The 27,901-nt window shown below is 43.8% G+C and overlaps 1 protein-coding gene and 1 long non-coding RNA gene across 2 annotated transcripts in view; one reads left to right on the forward strand and one right to left on the reverse strand.

Annotated features, from left to right (window-relative positions):
- SPRED2 (sprouty related EVH1 domain containing 2) overlaps positions 1 to 1,042 on the reverse strand; it is a 105,957-nt gene extending 104,915 nt beyond the window's left edge. Inside the window, exon 1 of the mRNA XM_014595042.3 lies at positions 708 to 1,042. Within this exon, the coding sequence (XP_014450528.1) occupies positions 708 to 733 (26 nt within the window). The 5' untranslated portion in view covers positions 734 to 1,042. The remainder of the gene's footprint in view (positions 1 to 707) is intronic.
- A 5,232-nt stretch (positions 1,043 to 6,274) lies between these two features.
- Positions 6,275 to 27,901, forward strand: part of LOC109286491 (uncharacterized) — a 31,834-nt gene continuing 10,207 nt past the window's right edge. Inside the window, exons 1-2 of the long non-coding RNA XR_009461658.1 lie at positions 6,275 to 6,333; positions 11,108 to 11,194. This is a non-coding gene — a long non-coding RNA (uncharacterized LOC109286491). The remainder of the gene's footprint in view (positions 6,334 to 11,107; positions 11,195 to 27,901) is intronic.

Genomic DNA, 27,901 nt, shown 5'->3' on the forward strand with positions numbered 1-27,901 from the left:
AAGGACTTGACTGCAACATATGTCCACACATGTACCTGTATACACAAACACGGGGAGGACTGGAGTGCACACACATACACACACATACCCGGAGGGGTAAGGACTGGACTACAACACACACACGTATATATACACACATGCACCTACACACGGGGGGGGAGGACTGGACTGCAACACACATCCACACATGTATAGATACACACACACGGGGGGGGTAAGGACTGGACTGCAACAAACACAGATATGTACACACATACATATACACTGGGGTAACGACTGGGCTGCAACACACATACACATGTACGTATATACACACGCGGGGGGATAAGAACTGGGCTGCAACACACATGTACACAAGTGGGAGTAAGGGTTGGACTGCAACAAACACACACACGGGGGGGTAAGGACTGAACTGCAACCCCCCCACCCGGGAGGAGGCCTGGGGCCCCGGGCGGCGGGGAGCCCCCGCGGAAGCAGGAGGCCGGGGAGGGCGACGCAGCCCCCAGGAGGCCCGTCGCGGTGCTCGCGGCCGCAGCCGAGGGGCAGCATCGCTTCCGCCGCCCCGCAGCCTTGCCCCAGCGCGGACGGCAACAAAAGGCTGCGGCGCTCGGCGGGGCGGCCGACTCGGGGCCCCGGCCGGACACACACACGCGCTGCACCGCCCGCTCCCCATGCAGATGTTGCCCCCCGGCCCTTAGGCCACTCACTCGCCCGGCCGGGTCTCCTCAGTCATCTTGCCCCGCTCTAGGCTCGCGCCCCGCCGCGGGCAGCCAGGCTGCGCCTCCTCATTTTCCTGCGCTTCACATGGCGGGAGAGGCCGCGGGGCGCGGGGCCGGCTCAGGGCGCGGGCTGGCGGCGGTGGCGGTACGGCCGGCGGCGGCGCCCTGCGAGCCCCATCGCCGCCTTTACTCCATGTTGGATGGCCCGGCCCGGCCCGGCCCCGCCGCCGCGGGGGGAGGGGGAGGAGGAAGCTGGGCGGAAGCGATGACGTGATCCGAGCAGCCCAGCTGCGGCCGCCGCCGGGACCCAGGCAGGGAGGAGAAAGGGGGAGCAGCAGCAGCAGCGGAGAAGGAGGAGACGCGTCTGCAAAGCAGCCCCTCCTCCCGGCCCTGCTGAGCCCCCCCCACCAGGGAAGCAGCCGCTGCGTGTCCACCCCCTCGACCGCGGTAGGGCTCGGGCCCCCTCAGCTGGGCTCCCAGCCCCGCCTCGGCCCGTCCTGGCCAGGTGCTCCCCCGGCTCGCAAGTGGCAGGGATGAATGGGCCGCCCAAAGCCAAAGGCCGTCAGCTGGAGCAGCAGCCCTGTCCTCAGCTCACCCCCTTGCGTTCAGGGACTGCCGCATGTGCTGGAGGCGCAGCTGCGCCCAGCCTGGCAGCAGGATTCTCGGCCCTCTGCCCCCAGCCCAGCCTAGCCCCCTCGCTTCTTTCACTGCAGGTAGGGAACAAGCAGTTAGGTGCTGGAGGCCCTCTTTTTTATTAGACCAATTAGATAGTTGCAAAACAAAAAAAAACAAAAACAAAAAAAAAGATTTGTTTGTTTTATTTTATTTGAAAGCTTTCAGGCATGGGAGAATGCAAAGACTAACATTTCTTCCAGGTTATTAATCCCTGCCTTTGGTTTGGCCTTCGGCTGCGTTTGGTCTTGCTTGCTCCTTGCTTTTACCCAGAGCTGCCAGACCCAGGCATGGGTGAGCCAGGCAGCCACCTGGGTCCAAATAGAAATGGGGGCCCCGATTTTTTTTTCTGTTGTCCGATTATTATTATCATTATCTCTGGCAAAGGGGGGGGCCTGACCCACGAAGTTCACCCAGGGCTACCAGGTATGGTGCTGCTTCTAGCGCTTTCCTGTCACGCTGAACTTGCTGTCTTTAGGGATATAGGGACTTGGTGACTTGGAAGAATTCAGCGTGCTCTTTCCTGCCCCTCAGAAACATCATGCTTTTTGATTGGGAGAAATGCCGGGCACTTCTCTTTGCACAGTTTTGTAAGCGGCGTCAAATGCTGGTGGCATTGGTCTGCCTTTATCCCCTATACTCTTGATCCCATACAAGATATTCCCCCTAAGAAATCCTTGCTCATCACATTGGCATTATACAATAGCAAACCTCAGTATGCTAGCTAGGACCTTGCTCCAAGGATCTCAGCACGCTTTCCAAAATTACGTCTCAGGCCCAAGTTGTCCATCACAACAAAAGCACTGACCAGAAAAGCATGAAGAAGCAAAACACAAATACAAGGCACCATAATAGCTCTGACTGGAGCATGGCAGTGCATTTTTTGTTTACGTGTAAATGAGATAAAAACGAATTCATTCACGCTATCTCCCTCAGTAAAGCAGTAGAGACATCTCAGTTTGCTAAGAATGTTTTTATTGCTTGTTTTCATAACCCACTTTATTGCGTAATTATAACTGTAACACACGTCCCCCAAAGGCATGCTATAAAACAGTCTTGCAAAGGGAAGCGTCATGATCTCTATGTACTTTTAAGCATACAGAATGAGTGCTTAGCATGATGTAGTAGGGTTGAAGTATTGTAGCAATGATAGTACAGGAAATGCATGAAAGGCATGGGTTTTTTGTGATATCTTCTTTTAAAAACATGATGCACTACTTAAGGCTGATCCAGCAGGCACTTGCTGACAGACATAGTGTGTACTGGCAGGGCAGGTTTGTACCTTTATAAACTAACTGAATCCGAGATGTATAGCATAAGCTTCTGTAAGCAGAGGGCTTACTTCATTCACCTGATTAAGCCAGCCGTCTGCTTATGAAAGCTTATACCCTACATCACTGATGTAGTTATTTTATGAAGTTGAAAATCTACCTTGCCTTCTGCCTGACTTCAAACTAAAAATGACTGACTACTTCTCATAGTGCTTACTACCATGCATATTCATATTCAGTGGAAGTACTCATGATAATACGCCATGCATTTAGTACGTGTTTATAGGAGCCAGTCTCTAGTAAAAAATGTATTAGTCTCCAAACTAATCTGTCTCTATCTATGTGCACCAAGTAGTTTTGGTAACATTTATATCACAAAATGGCTCCATTATTAGTGTGTGCTTGCTAACCTTGTACACTTCTGCACAGGGATTCTCCTACACTCCTTTAATTCCATTTTCCCCTGCACTGGCCATCAGGGTCACAGAATGCCTTCAGGCTGATGGATGAGGTCTTTGCTCTCCCAGTCCCTCACACATGAACCAGTGTGGTTGTAACCAGTATGAAGAGACTACTATTCTGTGACTGATATTAACAGGGTTGATGGCAGATTATCCAGAACAACACAGGAACCAGATCCTCCCAACTCACAATTTGGTCCCTCTGAGAGCAGGGCACGTACATGCTGCCCTTTATGCTGGGCTAGAGGTAACTCCACAAGCCCTGAATTATTGATAATAGCTTTAACAAGTGCTCCAATCAGGATTTTCTTAAAGAAACAATCCATTCTTATTCTTCAGAGAATCCACCTTCTGCTTATAGACCAATACCTGATATCTAAGCATGAGGAAGCAAAGCTGAATACCCACAGCACCGCTTCAGAGCCAGACTGGTGGAAGGGAGAGATGAGAAGGATGGTAGCCATAACATCCTGGCAGATGCTGCTTCCTTCCTCTCCTGGTAGTCAGTAGTTAGGCTTGGATCACCAATTCCTCTCACCTGGTAGCAGGACCAATACTTTTTGTCTTCTCCTTGTAGAAAAGGCATTGAGAGCTGCATGTGAGGGGCACGTGGCTAGGGCCCATGTATCCATAAAATTCTCAAATTGTGGGCAAGGAAACAACTTGCCAATCATGGAAGAAAAGAGCCATTTCTGTGTGGAACTTGAGATCTGTCATTGCTGCAATTTAGAGTAGACATTGATGATAGGCATGGTGTTTTTTCAATGTTGTTCTATTTATTTAAAAATGTACACAAAGTCCTTTTTTGAAGATAGTAGCAGAAAACAGAAAGTAGTGTCCTTGTTCAGAAACCTAAGCCTGCCTTCCAGCCAGGCCTGTCCCAAGAAGCAATTTCCTTCCTTTTCCCTAGGGTCACACTACGAAGCTTCCTGTGCCTTAGGCCCACTTTCTCTTGGCCTTATTTCACAACTAGGCAGAGTTTTCATTGGGACTGATTGAAACATCTTGAAAGCTTCTGATTTGCCCTTCATCAGGTATAGTCCCTGGCAGGTAGCCTCTGTTGTTTCAACTAATCGCTTCTTATTTATATCCTGAATGTAGGGTAGCTACTAGTATGCCCAACTGCTTCCATAGTCCTGTAGGTCAGTGGTTTTCAACCTTTGGTCCCTAGGGGTCCACAGACTATATCTAAGGGGTCCACAAAAATGACTATGATCAATAAGAAGTATGTGAATACCCACACTTACAATTCAGAGGGGGTCTGTGCCTCTGTTCAAAATTTCAAAGGCCTCCATTAAAAAATTTTTAGGGGTCTGCAAATGAAAAAAGGTTGAAAACCAGTGCTGTGGGTCAAAGACATGCCTGCTAGCACAGGGGTGGGCAAAATGCAACTCGGGGGCCGGATGTGGCCCGCCAGGCCATTCTAACCGGCCCGTGGGGCCCCTAAAAAATTTAGAAAATTAATATTTATCTGCCCCTGGCTGCCTGTCATGTTGCCCTGGATGGCTTGCCAAAACTCAGTAAGTGGCCCTCTGCCCTAAATAATTGCCCACTCCTGTGCTAGCACCTTCCTGTGTGTAACCACCTATTTGTTCCGTTAACTCATTCTTGGTGGGAGTGGGTTCAGACATAAATGGTAAATTTTTCACCTGCAGCTGTGTGTTTGCAAGTAAATTGTGAAATCTTTTCCTGTCTTGGAAAAACTAGTCATTTTCAGTTTGCCTGGTACATCTGGCTACTATAAGCAAAAGGGAAAAATGCATCAGCAATAATAGGAACTGACTTTTAGGAGGAAAAAAAAGGTTTGATTCATGTTATTGAATGTTCATTACTGATAATTTTTTATGATAACCAAATTCCACTAAGACTGATCAATCAAAAGAAAAGATCCTGGCTTATCTGAGCTTCAGTTCCATGGTCATCATTGACTGTAGGCCTTTGGAAGCTCCTTTGATGCAGAATTGGTTTCTTCTTGGAAGTGGGAAATACTTCTAGCTGATGTGCTGGGCCAGATTTTTTAAATCATTTGGATGTTGACCACTGGGGAGGCCTGAGGAAGTATCTTTATTATCTGTCCCATTGCACTTCATTTTACATGTGATATCAACTCACTTGTCAGGGTTGGCTAATGGTGAGGGAAAATTATGAATGCACGTGTCTAACTGTTTGGTGCTTCCAAATTCAAGTGGCATAATTTATGCCAACAAGTATTTGCAGGCTCAATTTGGAAGTCGTATTTAAATACTTAGCCTCCTAGTGACCCTGTGACCTCTTTGCCACAGGCAGAAGCTGATTAAAGTTATAAACTCTATTTAATTCTTGCTTATAGTAGTTTTGTGCCAGTGTAAATCCATTGATTTCAGCTGATTTACGGAGGTGTAAGCACACTAAGAATCAGGCTAAAACCAGAAGGGTAGCAGAACAGTCTTTCTGAAATGAAGTAGGAATCTGCTCTGTTTTAGCACTTTATCTGTTTGCAGAAGTTAAAGTATATTGTTATTTTTTTTTCAGTGTTGATCTTTTTTCTCTCCCTTATTTACAATATATATAAATATATCTCTTAGGTCCTGGAAAATATGCTTACTTCTCTCAGTGATTTGTTTTCTCCCTTCCCTCCCCCTATTCTCAAGTGAAGCTGCATTTAGAAAGGCCATTAACTTCTATAACACTTTTTCATATCAGAGTGTCTTTTTACAGCAACATTGCATTACTTTAATGTAGGTTTGTTGCATAAAAGGATGGTCACCAACTTTTAGACTTGAGGATTAATATTCATACTCTATCTTTTTGTAATTTCCCCTAGATTTTCAAGATCGCTGATTTGAGCTCATTGTTATGGTATCATTCTTCGAATGATACCCTCCACTTCACACTTCAAACTATTCAGTATTCCTTCATAATATTTATGGATATGAAGGAAGAGGTTTCTAATAGTTGAAGCTCACATACTGGTCCCCATGGATAACGGTTTACAAATTACTGGCTTTTTTGAATTAAATAACAGAAAGATACAAGGATGGCTCTAAGCAGTGGAAAATAATTTGTTATTTTGAATGGCTTCCAAGGTTACATGTCCTATTTGTAGTTCCTGTTTCATTTGTATATGGTCTTCCTACTCATGCGTAGAATAGAAAATTTTCTCTGTGATGTGTTCATTACAGGTCCAGAAATTAACCACTAGTGGCAGCACTTCAAGGCAAACAGTTTCAGGTTAGTAACCAATTTGCATGATATGTATGTTCTACATTACATTTTTAAGGAAAGGTTCAGATGAAAAGTGATATTGTTAACTACTTCAAAGAATTCCCCCAAATGTACTTACAACTTTACCTAACCCCTACAGTTGTTTTAGGGTTAAAGTGATAGCTTTTTTCAAGAGAAACAGTTGATAAATTTGTTTGCAAATTTTCCTAAAAGCCTCCAACTTTCGCACATTCCCATCTTGAAAAATTATACTTTGGAGTTTAAACTTTCCATTCTACTCACTTAGGAGCCAACTATGAGGGTAGATGCCTACCTTTAGACATCCAAGTTGAACGTTTTGGTTTTAAATGACATTTGCACTGACTGACCTTGGATAAATGACGAATGAAAACTAATACTTCTGGATCCCAGTTCTCTTCTCTCTCCGTTTGACAGTTCTCTCTTCCAGGATAGCCCTTTGTTAAGATAACTGAATTTTTAAAAGCTGCCACAAATAGCAGTGTTTTTTTTTCTGGTTAGACTACTCAGAATTTACAGCTAAGAAAATAATCCAAAAATGTTTCCTGTTGGCTCGCACACAAAGAGTCCAGCGTAGATGCATTCCTGAGGTGGTAATGATTTGAAATGCAGATTGAAGATTCTTCTCCTGGGGTGGGGTTTTCCACTGGATGCTTTTCAGTGGAGGGTTTGGGTGGCAAGACTTTATCTTGAAGATTTGTTGTCACTTACCAATAGGGGAGGAAACAGAGGAATCCTCAGCCATGTCATGTGTTTTCACCATGTCCTTTTGAGATTAGATAGAGGGCAGTGCTTTAGGAAGAGGAGGATATGCCAGATTTGTGACACCATGCAGGAGAGCTAGATAGTTACTAGAAGCTACTACTGTCCATGAGGTCTGGCAATCTTGAAGTTCTTGGGGATTTTTTTTATTGTCTTCTGTTTTGTTAATGGATAGAAAATGCTAACTTCAATTTGGAAGCTCTTTTTCTTGTTGTTTTTGCTTAAAAATAACTTTTAAAAAAAAGTTCTCTTTTATTTGTATCACTTGTTCCTGTAAGGAACCCTGATGCTCCCTTAGTACTTAACATTTAGAAATTTATAGCTCTGCTAGCATGATAGGTTTATGCTTCCTTTCTGTGCATAACTTCCTATAGATAAAACAGAGGATAATAAACCCAAATCCTAATCTTAGATGCACATGACATATTCCTTGTGGTGCAGATGGGGTAAAAATGCTCTGCTTTTAAATGTAGTCACTGTTTCCAACAAGCAGAATGTATCCTGCCTGACAGTGGGAGGAGATATCGGAGTGCTGGTAACATTAGTTCACTTAGCAGCTTCAAGGAGAAAACAATCTAAATAAGGGGCTGCTTCAGATGCTGGATTGAGCAAGCCTTGTATGCACTTGAGAGAGGGAGAGAAAGAGAATGTGCTTTTTTTTTTTTTTGCAATTTGATTGTTTATAAGCCTGGTTATGGTGAAGCTGATTGATTTTTAAAAAATCACACGCTACATTTCCAAATTAACCCTTACTTGTGCCCCTCCCAAACTAAAAGTTGAGCACATATACAGACTGCAAAATCAAAACATTCTCCCATGTCACTAAGGTTAGATGCATCCCTACTATTTAAATGCATATCAGAGATTAAGCCTGCAGCTTCCCTGCCTTAACCTCTGTTACTTCTTCAAAGAAATGGATCCCAATCCAAACTACCTTTGGCTCCCAGGGCAAGTGCTGACTCCTTCTTTTAAGATACACCAGTAGCTTAAGCATGCCCTTTCCAAGAGTTCCAACCCTCTGGGTACACAGAGTATACAATACACCTCTTCAGGGACATGTGATAACTGAAGCAAACAAACTTACAGACTGTATGTTCCAAGAATTAAACATGCTTTACTTTTATTCATGCAAGAACTGGCCAGATTTACACAAAATAATAAGCCCCTACTCATACGTCTCTGATTTGTTTTCTTCCCTATGTTTAAGCAGGCTTTGGGGTTGGGTAAGAGACCTCTAGGGAAGCTAGCATCCTCCTTCTCTTCTATAGAAAGGTTTCTTCTCTCTAAAATGGCCAGTAGGCACCCCTTCTCTTACCACTTTCAGTCTTCATTGTGACCCCTATGTCAGGTGAAAAGAGTCCTCTACCAAGTAATCTATTGCCTGGTTGTACTTGGTAGAAGCACCTTTCTTGGACTGGCCATTTTTTTAAATGCATCCCCACTAACCTATTCAATGCCAATGGAATTTAACAGTAAGCTTCTTGCAATCCGGGCATGGTGTTCTAGTTCATTGATGATCTAGTCCTAGTTCCCAGTAAGTGTCTCTAAAAAGGAGTTATGCCTGTCAGGTCATGTAACAAGCAGCACAAGATCAAATAGGTAAACAGAGTCACAAGTAATATTTCATATGAATAATGCAGAATTCTCCCTTGTTCACCACACAAATGCTTCCCCTCACAACAATTTCCATGTATCAGATCAAATTGGAAAGATGTGCAGTATGCAATCCTACAGCCTTGAGAAAGAAAGAACTAAACAGTATGCACTTCTGAATGATCCTGGAATTGATGAGTCACAGACTAAAACAAAATTGGAAGGGGAATTCAAGGGTACCACAGAAAATGACACTTAAATAGATATCCTCCAAAATGTGGACACCACCACTCTCTCTTTTTCTTTGTGGGAGAAAATTCCAATTAAAAATAGTCACCAAAACATTAGCTGGAGTACTCCCCAACCTTTCTACTCAGGACCTACCAAAATGGTTCATCGCACCTAAATATTTTGGGACCGTAGGTATACCCAAATATCCTGCTCATTCTATATATATAAAAAAGCCTTAGTCTGTCTGTCTGTCCATAACACTTTAATTGCACTCTGATTGGCTGATGGAAACAACCAATCAGAGTGCTCCAAGAGCGTTCCAGACAGGAGCTGGCATAGTGAAGCGTCACCATGACGGTGGGGACATGGGAAGGAGCAGGGGCCAGGGTGAGGGGGGCAAGGGTAGCACCACTAGCCTTGCTTCCCCTGCTCTGCTCCCTGCAAGTGGCAGTGACTCTCCCCCTGCTGCCCTGCTCCCTGCAGGTGGTGGGGAATGGGGTTGGGGCTGCCGTGGTGGGGGATGAATGGGGTCAGGACTGCCGGGGGGGGGCAGACGACAGGGTTGAGGCCACTGCGTCAGGGCTGCAGCAGCAGTGGGGGAGGTGGGGGGAGAGCGGGCCCGAACCTGAACTGCTGCAGGGAAACGGGGTGGGGCCTGAAGCGACGGGGGAGGGAGGTGAACAGGGTCAGGCCTGAAGTGGTGGGCGGCGGGGACAGACTAGGAAAGGGTGAGCGGGGGGGCAGAGCCGCACTCTGGGCTCTGTCCCTGCCAGCCCCACATCCTTCTTGATGGACAGTTTGCTAGTACGTATATATTCATTGTCTACAATGGGATGCAGATGTACAGATCAATGTATTTGGGTATTAGCATGGGTTCATTTGCACTAGCGGAATGCATGTATTTCATGCGTTTACCATTAGTTCAGGAAGGCAGTGGGACATCAGCTAGACTCTGTGATGGGTAACATTTCTGCCACAATATAGTGAATGTATGAGATGCAGTTTGGTATCACAAAACCTCAAATGCTGCAGTTCTCTGTGCAATGGAGCACCTTCTATTTGTTTAAGCCCCATATAAACCCATCTTAAGGGTCTTAAGTGGTGTGTAGCACCTAAGGGAAGTGATATGTAATACTTTGTGCCAGCCCACTGCACTGTGGTGAATTGTGCTCTGAAATGTTGGGCCCCAAGCCTCTCCAGCTAGAGTCAGTTAGAAAGGTTTCTTTAGCTTTGAAAGAATAGAATCAGATCCCTATTTCTCAGCCTTCCCAAAGTGAGAAGAGGATAAACCAAATTTGTGGTTTAATTACCAGCTCAACTTATCACTGTTTGAAAGTTAGACTAACATTTATATTGTATTTCCCCACTCCACTCCTTCCAGTGTACATAAGTGCTTTGTTTGATGACATTTGAAGCTAAATATATTGTCACATTACAATATATATTTCACTTTTTTCCCTTTTAGGATGAAAAGTTTGCCATGTGCTATATATATATGTTGGTGATAGCTGTCTGATTGTTGGTTTGTCAATTGCCTCTAGAGGTTGATTTGTACTGGAAGAGTTATACAGCATTGACAGTAATCATCTGAGTCCACTCCCTTTGAAGTCATTGGGACTTGAATCAGGCCATAAGAGCAGAGGATCTGTTTCAGCAGTCAAAAAGAAAGGTTCAGCAGATATACAAAATCCTAGGCTCTGATTTGCCAAGTCTGACACAAGTGTTTGGTTTTAGTGGAATCATTCATGTGCCTAAAATTAAACATGTGCATAAATCTTTACAGGATTACAGGCCACAGCTTGTAAAATTTTTCATGTCAGTTGTCCTAAGATACCAGTATAACAAGGGCCCTGATTCACAAAGGTATTTTGGTGCCTAACTTCCATTAAAATTACCTGGGGGTTAGGCTTCTAAATAGCTTTGTGGGCCTCAATTTCTGCTCCTAAGCAACTGATAGGCTCAAAACCCGAAAGCAGCAGCAGCAGCACTAGGTAAGTGTGGAAAATGGTATCTATATTTTAACTACTTTACCAGGTTGTTCTGATTTCTTTCTTTCTACCGAGAACTTGTAAAAAAAGAAATATTTTTCATTCACCAATCATTTTTAAAAGGGCACCTGTTTTACCTTTTTGTATTGGACCTATGCATAACTTCCCTTTCTGCTCTTTTCTGACAGATCTGTTCCATTTATGCCTTGCTGCTCGTGTTGCAGGAGACCAAACTCAAAAGTTAGCCAGAGATGACAGAATCAATCTAACTGCAAGTATGAGTACTGCTGCATAGTACACAATGGCTGCTCCTTTAGTCTACACAAGTGTTATACTGCTAGTCCTTAAATGGACTGGCACACGCGGCACTTTCAGATACCTTGAAATCTAAAAGCAACTTATCAACTAATTCCTACTCATTCCTAAAAAAACCTGGTCTCTCTCTGACATCCTGATTCAACTGAAGAAATACATTAGGCAAGCTCTGAGAAGGCCTTATAATAGGCTTGAGAAAGCTATAAGCACTAGTGGTCTGATCCAGGGACTGAGACAGGGAAACTGGGCTTTGATACTCCTTTCCCCTGTGGTCTTAGACAGGTCACTTAAGCTTTGCCTTCTGTGGAATAAAATGGTGAGAGCTACTTCAATATAAAATCTTGGTGAAAACAAGGTAGTTTTACTTTGATGTAGCAAATCAAGGTAAACTCCATTCCTTGAGGTAGAAACTAGTGTGTTTTCTCTCCTAGGTTTTTATAGGATGTCTGTCTCATAAATATTTTATAGATATTGCCCTAGGCCCAGATTTTCAAAACTGGACAAAGTATATAGATATCCAGCTCAAGTCTGTATTTTAGAGATGCTGAATACCTTGCAGTTTCAAAAGGCTTTAAGTTAAGCACCCAAATACAGTGCCTACATCTAAAAATGTTGAATTTAACTTCCTTCTTTCAGTTTTCTTACTTTGTCCATCTTGCAGAGGTGTTATGAAAATTACCTAGTTAGGGCTGGATTATGATAACCTTAGTTGTGTTCCCTAATACCTTTTGTCATGATAGTTCCAACAAACTCAGTGGGAGTAAGTGCCCAAATGAGTATCAGGATCTAGTTCTTGTTTGTAAAATGTATTTAAGATTAAAACTCCTATGTGCTATTAATAGCAACTCCAGTTGGAAAAAAAATGCAGTCAATTTCTTTTTTACTCTGATGATTTATATAGCAGAAAATGTTAAAAATTTTGCTGCAGTTTTACATTCATCACAAATCTATGATCATATTCAACTGCTGTATTTAATAAGAAGAATTTTCTGACATTTACATTTTAAACGTCATATGCTGAAGACAGACACCCACAGATGTACCAGATAGTATCATGCTACTGTTGATCTAGTTGGAATATAAAATACACACCACCTTTCATCAGCGGATCTCAAAGCATATTACAAAGGATCATTATTCCCACTTACAGATGAGCAATACCATGACTTGCCGAAGGTTACCCAGGATATCAGTGGCAGAGTAGAGCTAGACTCAAAACCCAGGTCTGATGCCAAATTCAGTGCTCTGCCCTCTAGGCCACCTGTTCACCTTAGCTTCAGTTCCAATGCATGTTTCTGTGTTGCATTTACTAGCTTGTGAGCACTATTGAATAAAATATGGAAAGGGAGAGTTTTTCAAAATTTTATCTGGAAGGCGAGATATTTTTTAATCATTTTGGAGGCATGCCTGCTAACCAAAGTCTATAGGGTAAAATCTAATACTCCCAAGCTTAAGTACCGCATTGTCTGTCCTTATCTAATTGTTTATATTAACAATGATTAAATCAAGAAATATGCAATACGTGGGCCTGATCAAATTGGTCAGGGCTATGTCCTTCTTTCCTGACTTGGCCCAAGTATTGAACTTCCACAGCACATTTCCATCCCATTGCAGCAAAAATGTTCTACCTCCTAATTTCCTAGTTTGAAAATAACTCCCTACAGATTAAGTGCATTTTTTCTCCGTCCAAAAAAATGTTTTCACTTATGAATTCTTTTTGCTGCCTAAACACGAACCCCTGCCTTTGCACTTGTGCCAACATGTCACTTGGATAAAGCATAGAACCTAGACTTCTGGTTGTACTGCTTTCCTTTTTAAAGACTTAAAGCTCGCTATAAGAAGTATGCTGTCTCTCTTTTGAATTGTAATCTTCATAAAGGAGGTCTATTTGAAAAATGTACTCTGCCAAGAAAATCTTTTATAGTATTACTTTTGTGCCACTACAGTTATTGTTCGTTTGCCTTTTCCATTATAAACGAACTTTTCAAGCTCATTCATTGCATGTCACATTAGGCTAAAACACACTCTATCATGCTGCAATTTACAGATTTAACCAGGAAACTTAAAGGGATATTGCACAGTAGTATAAAAGTTTTTCTAATCACAAAATATAATTTCAAAGAAAAGCAGTGTTGGGATTTTCAAGAGGCCCAAGGGAGGTAAACACTAGGGCTGTGCGAAGCTTCGGTCCCTGATTTGATTCGGCCCTATTTGGTGGCCGGATCTCCAAATCCAAATTGAATCAGAGAACACTTTAATCTCTCTGAACTGAATTGAAACCCTCTGAATCGGTTTGGAGAGATTCAGAAAGATTTGACGATTTGGACATAGACACAGCTTTAAATGTTTTTTCTACATACCTCAAGGTATCAGGCTTGTGAATGCTGTGATGCTGGGGCACATAGAGTGCCCCACAGGAGCATGGGGGGCTCCCCAGCGCTCAGCTGCAGACCTGGAAATGGACCAGAAGCACTTCTGGGTCTGCTGGGAAGTGTGCTGGGGCCCCCCCTGCACCCCCTGGCTCAGCGACTGGTGCATCCTGGGTCTGGGGAGGGCACCCGGGATCCCCCCACAGCCAATCACTGAACCAGGGGAGTTGTTGGGGGGAGGGGGAGCGAGGGCGGGGCCAGCGCGCTCCCCGGCAGACCCAGAAGTGGACCAGAAGTGCTTGTGGTCCACTTCTGGGTTCGCTGCTGAGCATGTGGAGGGCCCCACCTTGCACTCCTGTGGGATGTTCTATCCGCCCCAGCATCGCAGCGTTCACAAGCCGCGCTGGTACCTCGAGGTATGTAGAAAAAACTTCTAAAGCTGTGTCTATGTCCAAATCACTGATTCTCTGAATCAGCATTGACTGTTCTGATTCGGATTCGGCTGAATTGAATCACTGTCCGATTCAGGGCCGAATCCAAATCGAACAGGGCCCGCTTCGCACACCCCTGGTAAGCACCCAAATTCCATTCAGATTCAAGCTCCTTTTAAAACCCAACGTAAATCGCCAAAAGCCAGATCATGCACTCCTAATTCCTGTTGTGTCAACAATAACTGCACCCTTGAAAATAAAGAAAGAGATTGGTAATTGGGCCCTACATGAAAGTTTATTTCACTTCAAGTCTCTGAACTATTAATCCCCCTTCTTCTGTAAGTTAAGTTAGAGAATTGGGGAAAGATGTGGCTCTTGTATACATAAATCACAAAATCTTTTGACTTTTTTTCTTTAAACTTTGGATTTATACCCATGACAGAAAGATGAGAATCTGTCCTTTAATATAAATGTAGTACATTTTCTTTGTCTGGATTTAGCCATAAGTAGCATATCCCTACAGAGCTGGAGTCCCGGGGCTCTGAGTTGGTATTGAACTAACAACAAATACTATTGTATTAACTTCATTTTGAGTTAACTTCCTCATTTTGGATTAATTGTAAGGCAGTCCTTTAAAATAACTTGCTCTTGTAAGGGAAGTGTTTGCAATACATTTCACTTTTCAGGCATTAGTAATCATCACTAATTTAGAGTCACAGCTTGAGAGTCCCCATTGCTAACTTAGCAGATACAATGCTCTCCTATGTCTGTAATCCACAGCAACCACAGATCAGCCATCTGCAGTGTTAACAGGCTCAACAGGAAGGTTGTGTTAGCCAAAGGGAAAGGAAATACAGGAGTAGCCACACTGTTGAGATGTAATACTCACCTGGGCTACTCTAACCCCTCCTTTCCTCTGCCCATTTATTTTAATCTGTAAAACAACACTTTATAGAGATCTTTGAACTGAAATATTTTATCAACCTCTCCTTCTCCTTTCCTTGTGGGGGATTTTCTTTCCCTTTGTAGCATCAGCTGGAATTAATTATTGTTATGTGCTACAGATTCCTCTGTATGCTCTCGTATAATTGCCCTAAACAGTCATTACTGAGGGAAGAAATTGTCTGTGATAATGGGAAGCCAGAGAAAAGGGAACTTTTCTGAAGAGATTTATTTTTTGTTTTTGTTTCTGTGTCCTGAAACAAAGAGAGAAACCTCATCCTCTGCTTGACTTGGAAACCTGAACAGTGGCATCCAGAAGTTCCAGGTTTCTGTGGTTCTGATTTACAGCTACATAAAATCTTTAAACCTTGTTCAAAAAGGGTTGGTTGAGATACAGTAAATATGAGCTATATAAAAGTAAACATCTTATATGTTCTTGATTATTTTGGTGATAAATTCTAAAATGTTCTTATTTTTAAGTGAAAGCACTGAGAAACATTTTTTGGTTTCCTAACATCAGAAAACTGGAAGGAAAAACATTGCCTGAGTGCCTTCTGTGTGTCAGTCTAAAAAAAAAAAAGGAAAATTAGGACCTCACTTTTTAGTTAGCATATGTCTAGTGTATTATGGAGGGAGGAGTTTAGTAAATAGAGGTCATGTTGCACATTATGCTTAGTATGTGTTACATGCGCTTAAAATGAGTGTCCATCAAGCAACAAAACACATGTTAAGTGTGCTAGGATCATAGCAAAGATGACTTTTTGGGCAAGGAGTATCTTCATGGAGATCATAAAAGCAATTTGCAGTTCTCCAGCAGTCCAGGGTGCACTACTTCTGCTCCATGGAGTGCTCTATCCACCTGCCTGAACTTTAATGCCCAGGGGATGGTGCCAACCCCAAGGTGGCACCTCCTCACAGTGGCATGACCCCAACCCACATGGCACCACTCTGAATACCCATTGACATCCACAGTATTTGCCAAAGCTTGCCATTTCTGCTTAAACACTGCAGTGTGAATAGCCATCACCTTCCCTGGTGAACCAAACTGCCAGATGGTCAGTGGGAGTACAGGGAGGGTTGCCTGGTACACTGCATGTTTCATAGTTTCATAGTTTGTAGGGTCGGAAGGGACCTTGACAGATCATCAAGTCTGACCCCTGCCATGGCAGGAAAGAGCACTGGGGTCAAACGACCCCAGCAAGGTGTTCATCTAGCCTACTCTTAAAGACCCCCAGGGTAGGAGCCAGCACCACTTCTCTTGGAAGTTGGTTCCAGATCCTAGCCGCCCTGACTGAAGTAGCGCCTCCTAATGTCTAGCCTGAATCTACCCTCGGCCAGTTTGTGACCGTTATTTCTAGTCACTCCTGGTAGTGCTCGGGGGAACAGGGACTCCCCCAATGCCTGCTGGTCCCCCCTGACTAGTTTGTAACAGGCCACTAGATCCTCCCTCAGCCTCCTCTTGTGGAGGCTGAACAGGTTCAGGTCCCTTAGCCTCTCCTCATAGGGCCTGCCCTGCTACCCCCTGATCATGCAGATGGCCCTCCTCTGGACCCTCTCAATGCTGTCCACATCCCTCCTGAAGTACGGTGGCCAGAACTGGATGTAGTACTCCAACTGCGGCCTGACCAGTGTTGCATAGAGGGGGAGGATCACCTCCTTGGACCTGCTTGAGATGCATCTGTGGATGCATGACAAGGTGCGGTTGGCCTTCCTGACTGCATCCCCACACTGTCGGCCCATGTTCATTTTGGCATCAATAATGATTCCAAGATCCTTTTCTGCCTCTGCACTGACAAGAAGGGAGTTCCCCAGCCTGTAGGTATGCTGCTGGTTTTTTCTCCCCAGGTGCAGCAGCTTGCATTATCTAGCAAGAGAGAATGTTCTAGCTGCCCTGGCTGGCCAGAGCCTTGCACCCCCAACATGGCTAGAAACCAAGCCGGGAGTGGAGGTCTGAGCATCAGGTTCAATGAACACTATGGTGGGGTTGGCCCTTCTTTTGCCAACTGCGTCTGCTCCAACATGCTATAATTACAATGCATTGGAGCAGATGTCCTGCATGTCTCCAGGCATCTGGCTCTGCCACAGACTTCCTTCATGACCCAAGGGATATCATTTAACTTCTTTGAGCCTTAATTCCTATATAAGTGTCTTAGAATCTTTAATGTGTTCATCCTCACAACACTTCTGTATTCCTACTTCTGTGGGTGCTGTGAGGACACTTAAATTAAGGACTATGAGGTGTAACAGACTCTGGCACTGAGCCAAACAGGTGGCTGCATAGCAGTGGGTTTCGTGTGTGCATACACTGAACATGCAATGCTTTGTAATATGCAGAAAATCCCCTTTTATCAGCCTAGATGCTGGATATGTATCAGCACTGAAAATGAAAGTAAGCTTTGCCATGAGGCAGTCACAATGTTAAAGCCAAGCCTTACTCATGGTAGTGTTTGTTTTGAAGATTTTGTTGGGAGACTTCTCTGAGTTTAGAAAATATAAGAATTTGTGTTTCAGTGGGATATTTAAAATGTCACCATCATCTCCACCTTTCACACCAGCTTAGCTTGAGAGCAGCCCTAAAGTCAGTGTCATAAGATTTCCTTGAACTTGTGCTTATCTCTGAGTCAAATCTCCCAATGAGGAAAAGTGAGGCAGACAGGGATAGTGAGCATAGCTGTCTGTTGTGGGGCTGCAGTAGAACTGCCAGAAACCCACTGAAGAGGATGTAAGAAATGTGAAAGGAGAGAAAAAGAAGGTTGCTTTTAAAATGCATGGCTTCAGACTGCATTTCTAAGCAGAGCCACCAGATAAAGTAGGGGCATATTTGAGGTAGATTTAGACTATTATAATGCTTCTTCATCTTATTGGTAGATACTGAAATCATCAACATGGCAGATCATTGCAGAACAGTAGTATAGAGAAAGATAGTTTTAGTGATCATTGAGTTCAGTAAACACAGGCATACAAGAAATAATGGCCACAAGCTAGCAGAGAGCAGATTTAGATTGGACATTAGGAAGAACTTCTTCACAATTAGAGTGGCCAAGGTCTGGAACGGGCTCCCAAGGGAGGTGGTGCTCTCCCCTACCCTGGGGGTCTTCAAGAGGAGGTTAGATAAGCATCTAGCTGGGGTCATCTGAACCCAGCACTCTTTCCTGCTTATGCAGGGGGTCGGACTCGATGATCTATTGAGGTCCCTTCCGACCCTAACATCTATGAATCTATGAATGAGGAGAATTAAACAACAGACATAGGCACTGGAAAGTGGGGGTTAATGGTGCTTAGCCCCTCCAAACATGGGACAGTGGTAGGGCCATAAGGCAGCTCAGCTGAGTGCTTCCGGCAGCTGCAGCAGGGATGGGGAGGGAGTGAGGCAGGCGCTGCCCAGCTGGTGGCACAGGACTGAGCTGCGAGTGGCTCATCCGGGAGGCATGGCTCCTGCTGCTGCACGCACCCCAGGAATCATGGGGGACACATGTCCCTGATCTGCGCGGGGTAGGATGGGCTACTGCTGCGGACTGGGGCTAGGGCTGCACCAGACTCTTCCCAGTGGGGGGCCGTGCTACACTTTGGGCAGGCGGTGGCAGCGCTGGGAGGGGGCTATATGTGGGGGGGTGGCTACAGCCACCCCAAGATTGGCCATAGCCCACCCAACCCCTGCCAGCTCCACCACCAACAGCCTCCAGCGTAGCATGGCCTCCCCTGCCAGGAAGAGCCCAGCGCTGCCCCAGCCCCAGCCTACAGTTGCGGCCTGCCCTGCCCTGTGCAGATCTGGAAGCACATGCCCCACCCCACCTCTGGCCTCCCGGGATGTGTGCAGCGATGGGAGCTGCCACCCTCTCCCGACACCCCCCGGACAAACCATAGCTCCATCCCATGCCCTGCCTTGCCCCGCCTCAGCTGTGCAGGGCCTGGTGGAGCAGGCGTGGGACTCTCAGGGGCTCCGTCCCCTCTGGCCTGGCAATGCAGCTGAGGCTGACCCTGCTCTGGCCCCCCACTCCAGGCCCCACTGGGCAGTGTGGGGCCAGAGTCAGCGCAAGGAGGCAGCCGGGGCCGGGGCTGGAGCCGGAGCCAGGCTGGGGGGCAGTGGGTTCGTTGGCGCAGGAGGTGCTGGTGCCGGGCAACAACTCTGGGCCTGGGGGAAAGGGTGGCCTCATGGGCACACCCCCAATCCTGGACCCGGCTCAGCTCCACTCTGTCCCAATCCCTGCCCAGTCCCCGTCCCAGCCCCAGCCCCATTTTCTCCCCTCCCCACCTCCCCCCACAAACTTTCCTTCTCCGTGTGCTTAGGCTCCTCCCCCACCAAATTTTTTTCTCCTTCCACCTATGAAAACAAACTTTAATTATAGAGCAGTAGGGAACCTCTATAGACCCTTTGTCTCTCCTTAGCTAACTACTTAACTGAGGGACCATTTCTGATGTGCCAACTTCCTCAGAGTCCTTAGAGAGCATCTCTAAATTATAACTTCTATCACTATAATAATTAGCATTTCTTTTCAGCATACTGTGCAGATTCACAGTTCCTCACTGCAGTCTGCCCATTTGATGAAGCTTATTCTCATTTTATAGCAGGGGAAACTGAGACATGAATATTCAGTAATTTGCCTAAACTTCATAAATCACTGACAGAGCTGGGATTAGAAATTTGAGCCCTCCTCATTCTCCGTGCCATGCCTGTTTGTGCACCTTGCCTAACATGAAAACTGGATCTGTACTGAGGCTTCAGACCTGTGGTTCCCACACAATGAACAACACTGAATAAAACTGGGCTTCTAAGGAACTACTGTAGGTTTGCTTCAAAGAGACAGAGATGGGGCTTCCTGTATGTACTCCCTGCAGCCCTTAGTCTATGTAATGTAGGTAGCAGAAGGAGGAAGCACAAAACATGGACTACATGCTTCTGTGGAGGGCTGGGTTAATAATAGGTTGTTCAGTTTGGTGGCTGAATCAAAAATCAGAAAATTGGTTCAGAAAAAATGTAGTTTATTTTTTCTTCCCTTTTTTTTATTTGGTAAACCAGTGCCTGATTTTCCCCCCCTGTGAATTGTGGGAGAACTCTTCTGTTCAGGACATATGGGAGGAATCATGGAGAGGCTTTGAGCATTAGCAGTGCTGGAGCGATTTAGCTTGCATTCTTAATACAACCAGTCCAAGTGAAAGAAGAATCCATACTTTTACTCGTATATCTCCAGCTGTGCCAGTTAGCCTTGGTGTACAGCACTGCTTAATTCAGGTTTTTTTGTGTGGACAGGTTGGGGCTGGGATAACACCTGAGTAAGAGCCCATGTTAACTGTCCTGTAAAGAGCTTCTCCTGGAGACAAGAGCCTTGCCACAAGGGATAACATTTTGATTTGGGAGAGGGTTACTGAAAAAGTTGCTTGGGGATAGCACCACCTACATCTTGGGTTTGCTGTTATTCTCTATCTCTATCAGATTGATTTTGAGTGTGGTATAGTTGGGGGATCTTACTGCTATTTATGACTGGTCTTCAAACAGTGGATACAGTGTTTGTAGTCTTTGCTGAGTCTATTAATCATCATCACTGTCTGATACCATTAACTTTGTGGTTTTGTTAATTTGCCTGTAGAATCTTGCAGAAATGATGGAGGCACTACTCAGGGCTATTCTTTCTCTTTAAAAGTTTTGAAAAGTTATTCTTGCTCTTTACATTTCTTTCATGTGGCCTTTGGAGTCTCTTACTCAATGTGTTAGTGAAGCTACTAGAGAAGATGATGAGATAGTATGGCTGGCAGGACTAGCAGTATGCAGATGTCACTGAGATCTACATCACCTCTTCACTGAACCCGGATTCTGTGGTTTTCTTGCTTTCCTCCTGTCAGACAGATGTAAGGATATACATGCCTTATGCTCATCTCAGATAAGACAGAGGTGATGCTGATAGGCAGAGAGAAACATCCCAAGTAACTGACTGAGGCTGAAATGTGGTTTCTATGAAGAGCATTTGCCTGACTTGCTGTTACTTTTTGCAGTCTGGGGATATTATGCTATTGGGTTCCCAGAGAATTGTAATAGCATGAAATACATTTTCCATTTATGAATTGCCCAGAGGCTGCAAGATCTTATACAAGCCTCATCACAGTAATTCGCACCTTGGTAGCCCAAGGCTAGAATACTGCAATGTTTGGCACTGTGGTTGAAAATCACCTGGAAGCACTGGCAAGCACAGAAAGCAAAAGCCAATGTCTTTGTATTCTGGAGCTGAAGACTACAAGACTGATGGCAGGGCATTTTCAGTAGCTGAACATCTGAAAATCCTGCCAGAAGCTTTATTTTTCACAAGCCTAAGGCTATAGTGTATCTGGCCGAGTTTTTAATTGACCTCTGAATCATCTCAATGGTAGGAACTGAAATACTTTAGAACTAATTTTTAGTTCTATTATTTTGTGAATGGTGTAGTTTGTCTATACACAATTTCCAGATGTTCAGGTGGTGGGCTTCATTTATAAATCAACAAATATGTTGTGTGCTCCACAGAGCAGGTGGTGGAGGGGAATTCCACACTATTTTAAGCTCACCTGTTTTTCCTTACAGTCCAAGTCCTCATGCCTAGAGCTGGCCAACTACTTCCATTGGGTGCCCTTGGCGTGCAGTATTTTATAGTAAAGCTATGGGGTTCCTTGCATGCATTATCCTATCATGGAAAATGGAACAGGCACTAGATATATATCCCAGAGGGCATAACATAATAAAAACAAGAAAAGTCACCCAGCAGCATCTCAGCTGGTAGTGGGGGTTTTTTACACTTTTTTTAGTTTTTTTAGTTTTTGTTGCAAAGGTTTCATCAAAACAGCTTTGTCATCTAACTTACTTACTGTTGCAGAGGGCTACTTAATATTTAAATGAAAAGCAGAAGTACCCAGTGGCATATCTATGCAGCATGAAAGGACCACATTTACGCCTGGTGGCATGTAATTGATTTTGGTGGGATTACGCCAGAGATGAATTTAGCACATTGCTCAAGTAGTTCAACATTCAAGTTGCCCTGGAGTTTTTGGCAACCGATATTAACATTGAGAAATTCCCCCCAAACTTTATTCACTTTGGATAACTTACTATTTAACAGACCATGTAGCTGTGTAAATTTGGGAAAGATAAATAAAGGAATACCAACCCGAACTGCCTTCTGTCTGGCAGTGAGTAGAGATACTCACATTTCTTGGCAGCACAGGGCTGTTCCCCACTGAGATTCAATCATCTTTCTCTGGTGGAACCCAAGCTGTGGACCTAAGAGCAGAAATGTCCACCTGGAGGGGAAGCGCACAGAGAAAACCTGCCTCCCTGGCTCTGATGAGGGTATAAAGGTAGTAGTTATGACCTATTGGATAGGTTAAGTCACTATGAGAGGGAATGAAACTAAAGCAACTGGAGATTCCAGTAAGTGCTTTCAGGCTTACATAAATTCCTCTCTAGAGTTTAATTTTACCCTTCTGTTGGGAATGAATTGCCCCTTGAGCCATGCTGTTCCAGCAAATGGAGGGGGAAATATATACTGGAAAAATTATTCAGAACAGCTCATATGTTAAGGCCATTTTCCTTGCAATCAGATTTTCTTTTCTATTGAAACCACTACAGAGAACAGTACGTTTCCAGGAGTCTGGCTCCAACAGGCAAACTTCCCTGTGGCTTCCTGATGGCTTGTGGAATATACATGGCTGAAGGAGCTTTGCTTGCTCTATGCCAGCTGGAAAACTGCTTTCCTAAAGCCACGTGTCAGGATGGTTTTTTGACATCCTGCACAAAGGTTCCTGCTCAGTCCCATTTTTTACATGATGAAACACTATAATTCTATGACGTTTAGTCTACTTCATTGTTAAGATCAATGGCTGGAGGATGCTTTGTAAGTGCAAAGTATTATTTGTCTATTTTCTATTTGTTGTATTAATAGCCAGTGATCTTGGTCCTACAAAGATTTAAATATGATCTTAACGCTGTATCCTGTATTTAATCCCATCAAAGCCAGTGGCACCACTGAGAGGACATGTCTACAAGAGATGCTAAATGCACATTGGACTAATTCTACTGTGCATTAGTGCGCCATTCAAAAATCGTGCTAACGTGCAGTAGATTTAGTCTACTAATATGCAGCACATTAATGTTACTAAAAAGCATTAATCTGTGCTAACGTGCAGTAGCACTGATTACAGTGCATTTAGTACCTGCCATTACAGATACTAAACTTAATGCATTGTAATTACAGTGCATTAATGAACATGTAGACACGCCCAGAGGGTAGCCAAAGTCAAGCACGCTCCAAATTCCTTGTTGTACTAAGGGCTGTTTGCCCTAGTACCGCAGCATACACTTACTGCTGTCATATGCTAACATCTTCATTTGTCTAGAGTTTCTCATGAAGACCTACAAAACATTAGAACCTTTCTACTCCGTGGCATAGTGCTTGGCATTAGCCTTGGTAGGCATAACATGAAGTGTGGAAAATGTAGTGAAACCATTATATGTTGTAGCATGAAATAATCCTAGAAGTGGATGTTAATGTTAAATTGTTAAGGGAATAGAATTGATTACATGTTACTCTTGTTTATTTTAATTTGATAGACTTGCTCATGATTGTCTTTATAAACCATTGGCCGCTGTGGGAAAATTTGTCAATAAGATAATTGCCATGTTTTTTAAAGGCTTTATTCCTCCTCCTCCTCTTTTTTTTTTTTTTTTTTTGAATATTTGTAAGACAAGAAGTGGACAAAAGCTCTATGCCTACATCTGTGTTGAACAGGATGAGAGCAACTTTGAAGATAGTGCAGCAATATGCATATCTTGTGGAAAGTGCCCTATCTTTAAATGAAATTAGTGTATTACTAATTATTTCCCAACAGTATTTCAACTTACTACACTGCAAGTAACTTGTGGCATGTGATACGAGACAACTGTAGCTTTTGTTTCCAATCTGATAGGAAGGCAACTGTATTAAAGCAGCAGAGAGAGATTTAAAAAAATCATTAGAAGAAAGGAAAGAAATAAATGGACAACTGTAGAACAGTTTTTCTGGTTTATACAACTGTATGGTTTACTGTATTGTTTATGCAGTATCTTCTATAACAAAAATTCTCATAGAGTTTATTGCAGGAATAACTTGGGGCTCATTTTCTGGCTGGTGTAAAATGGAATGATTTTATAGTGGCATATTGGCATTGATTGTGCATTGAGTAAGTGTGCAGTTGTGGTGTTCCTTGCGTGCCTCTTCCAGCCCCTCTTTCCCCCAAGGACACTACAGTGTTGGATATTAGAGGAAATGTGATGGTTTTGGCTCTGATGTAGTTTGAACCTAAATCTCAAAACAATACTCATCTTGAATCTGTTAGATTGTGCCTGGTTTCAGGACAAACCCCTGTGAAACTACTGAATTGAGTATGGTTTCCACTCAAAACCATAAGTCAGCCTAGATTTGCTTGAAACTTGGCCCATGCTTTGCAAACTTGGCTTGAACTTTAGATTTGTAACAAAACCTAAAACAAATATAGCTGGTTTCAGGTTTAGTTGTGAAAGTTTAACACAGAACCTATTTTCCACAGAGGGGAGATGTTGGCCAGGGGATCAAAACTACAGTTATCCTTTGTTCTTTTGGAAAAGATTACGATATTTTTAACTTCCATCTAGACAGCCACTAGTGAGTGAGTCAACATCTGAGTCCTTGACTTGTTCAACTCTCCAGCTGGTTGATAGCAATGGCAAGACTGCTGGCACAGACAGACACCAATGTTTTAAATTTCAGAGTATGTGTATATGACATGGTAGCTTGAATGGCAGTTATTACCAACCACCTGTCTATGCCAGGGCTCCCAACATAACTTGCAGTGCTGGTGAAGCAGTGAGAGAATTTTTAATAAGAATGGTACTGTACTGCAGTAGCCACATGTACCATACTAACATGCTGCTATTGAACATGCATGAGTGAAGGTATTCTTGTGGCAGTCTTACAAATCTTACAGCTTTTGATGTAGAGAAAGAATGCTAACACCTGAGCCATATGGCTCTTTACTGGTGTAATTGCAGGAAACCCATTCATTATGCATGCCCCAGTGATCTGGAAGTCTCAGCAATAATCTTGAGAAGTAGAATTGCTAGCCCATTGTTTTCTTTGACACTTATTGCTAGGGCAATGAATTTGTTGCAGGACATTTGGAAAGGAGGAATTTCAGCAAAGATGAGTAATCAGAGATTTCAATCAAATGTTGTGACTCAGCCCTGCTTTTTCTTTCTTTTCTTGCTTTCTGCACTTCTCTCCTCACACCAGGACCATTCTCAGGTCACCCACTGTGAAACAGTTCTCTTCAGGAAACATAGTGGCTATGCTTTCTTTCCATCTGGACAACTGGACTGGGGACTGAAAGGAATATGCCTGAAGCTGTACTGAACTCATTGTCCTTGTTCAGGGAACTGAGTGGAGACTTAGAGGAATATGTCTGAGGCTGTAATTCCATTATTCTCAGACATTAACAGCAAAAGGCTTTCTGCAGATCAGAAAGCACTAAAAGGACCATGTTGGCAGTGAGATGGGCAAATCCACTCCCTTAATCTTTCAGATCCTGTGTGCTTCATAATTCCCTTAAGGTGAACTAATGTAGCAGTTCTTTGACCAGGAGCTTCAAAAGTGTTGCAGAACAAACTTGAGCATTCCCCATCAAAATTTAGGGGGAAAATTTAGGGCTTGAGATTCTAAATTCCATAGTCTCTGTGAAACCTTTTTAACTTAATTATCTAAGTTAGTCCTACTCTTCTGAGGCAATACTAAATTATGATTTTACATTATAAGGCCAGAAGTGACCTCTGTTATCTAGTATGCCATAAAACAGTTTATAGCAGGGGCATTCAACCTCTGGCCTGTGGGCCCAGTGTGGCCATGGAGTCATGGCATCTGGCCCATGGGGCTCCCTATGGGGTGGGGAATTTGGTGGCAGGGGAGTAGCAGCCATTAATATGACCACGCTCCCTCTGCTGAATTCCCAAACACCAGGCCCTGCATTGTCAGCTGCAGCTGGGCCATGCCCTCTGGGTGCAGTCACCCAAAAGCTTGCTAAGGACTTTTCCCCAGCTACTCAGTTCATCTAATAAAAGATGTCATAACTACCCAAAGAACCTTGCCAGCCTATATCCTTAGACCAACCTGGCTACAACCAAAAACCCAACAATATGGAAGATAAAAAAGTGTTAGGTCAGGGGTGGGCAAAATGCAGCCCGCGGGTTGGATTCAGGCCGCCAGGCCATTCTATTTGGCCCACGGGGCCCCTAAAAAATTTAGAAAATTAATATTTATCTGCCCCTGGCGGCCTGTCATGTGGCCCTCGATGGCTTGCCAAAACTCAGTAAGTGGACCCTCCACCTGAAATAATTGCCCACCCCTGTATTAGGTACTTGAATAGCTTTGTAGATGTCAGCCTTAGATACCATAATGGTCAGTGACAGTAAGATAGAAGATAGCTATCATATTTAATAAAAAAACTTTCTTGCAATTCTACTTACTTCCTGACTTGCATATGCTCTTGAAACTGCTGGGAAAGGATTTGGGCTGGTGGGTTTTGTTTGTTTGTTTGTTTTAATCCTTTACATATGTGCTTACTTCAAAATACTTCTGAAAACAAAGGTCATTAGTAAAATGTTATTTGTCTAATCAGTTTAAACATCCTTTGTCATAGGTGCAGTAGCTGTAGCATGAAGTGAAGGCACCTCTTAAACCTAAACTAGATCTTCTGAGGTCATGATTTAAATTTCAGTCACATAAAACAGCAGGAAACATGAGCTGTGTAACAGCTAGGTAAGATTTAGGGTACAGGCACACTAGGGCTTGGAACCTTTTCTAAAGGGGAACATTTCAAAAGAGCAGCAGCTGGTAGTTCTAATAGTTATGTATGAAGGAGCTGAAAATGATTGAAATGTAGCAAACTGCTCCAACTTTAGCTCTGGATGAAAGCCTTAAAGTTTGAGCTGGTTTGCTACATTTTAATCATTTTTAACTGGTTCATACATGACAATTAGGAGCTACCAGCTGCTACCTTTTTGAAACTTCCCCTTTTGAAATGCCTCCAAGCCTTCATGCTTCCACACCGTAGTTGCTGGATTCAGGAGCTGAATCTGGAAGGTGCTGACTGCTGTTCATTTCAGTAAGAGCAGGGTGCTCCACAGGTTTCAGAAATAGTTCCTAAAGCATTTTAGGAGTGGAGAATAGGATGCTGACAAGCCCTTTTTCTTTAGAGAGACTAAGCTGTTTGGATTTGCAAAGGACAACTCTGTTTTATAAGCCAATACAGAAAGAAGATGGCCTCTTGAAAGGGATATCTACATAAACAATGTGTGTTGTTTTACCTCTACTGGGTAGTAAGGATTCATTGTTATATGGTACCCTTGTGTTGGTACAAGTGTGTCATTGCTAGGATTGTACCCATATGACCAGCTGGAGAGGATCATAGAATCATAGAAAATTATGATTGGAAGGGACCTCAGGAGGTCACTTAGTCCAAACCTCTGCTCAAAGCAGGGCCATCCCAAACTATATCATCCTAGCTAAGGCTTAGTCTTGCCAGATCTTAAAAACCTCCAAGGTTGGAGATTCTACCACTTCACTGGGTAACCTGTTCCAGTGTTTTACTACCCTCCTAGTGATAACATTTTTCCTAATATCTAACCTAAACTTCCCTTCCTGCAACTTGAGACCATTGCTTCTTGTTATGTCATCTGCCACCACTGAGAACAGTCTAGCTCCATCCTCTTTGGTAGATGAAAGCTGCTATTGAATCCCCTCTCAGTCTTCTCTTCTCTAAACTAAATAAGCCCAGTTCCCTCAGCCTCTTCTCAGAAGTCATGTGCCCCAAACCCCAAACCATTTTTGTTGCTCTCCCCTGGACTCTCTCCAATTTGTCCACATCCTTTCTATGGTGGGGGCTCAAAACTGGACAT

The sequence above is a fragment of the Alligator mississippiensis genome, chromosome 1 (assembly GCF_030867095.1).
Source record: "Alligator mississippiensis isolate rAllMis1 chromosome 1, rAllMis1, whole genome shotgun sequence".
Taxonomy (NCBI): Eukaryota; Metazoa; Chordata; order Crocodylia; family Alligatoridae; genus Alligator; species Alligator mississippiensis.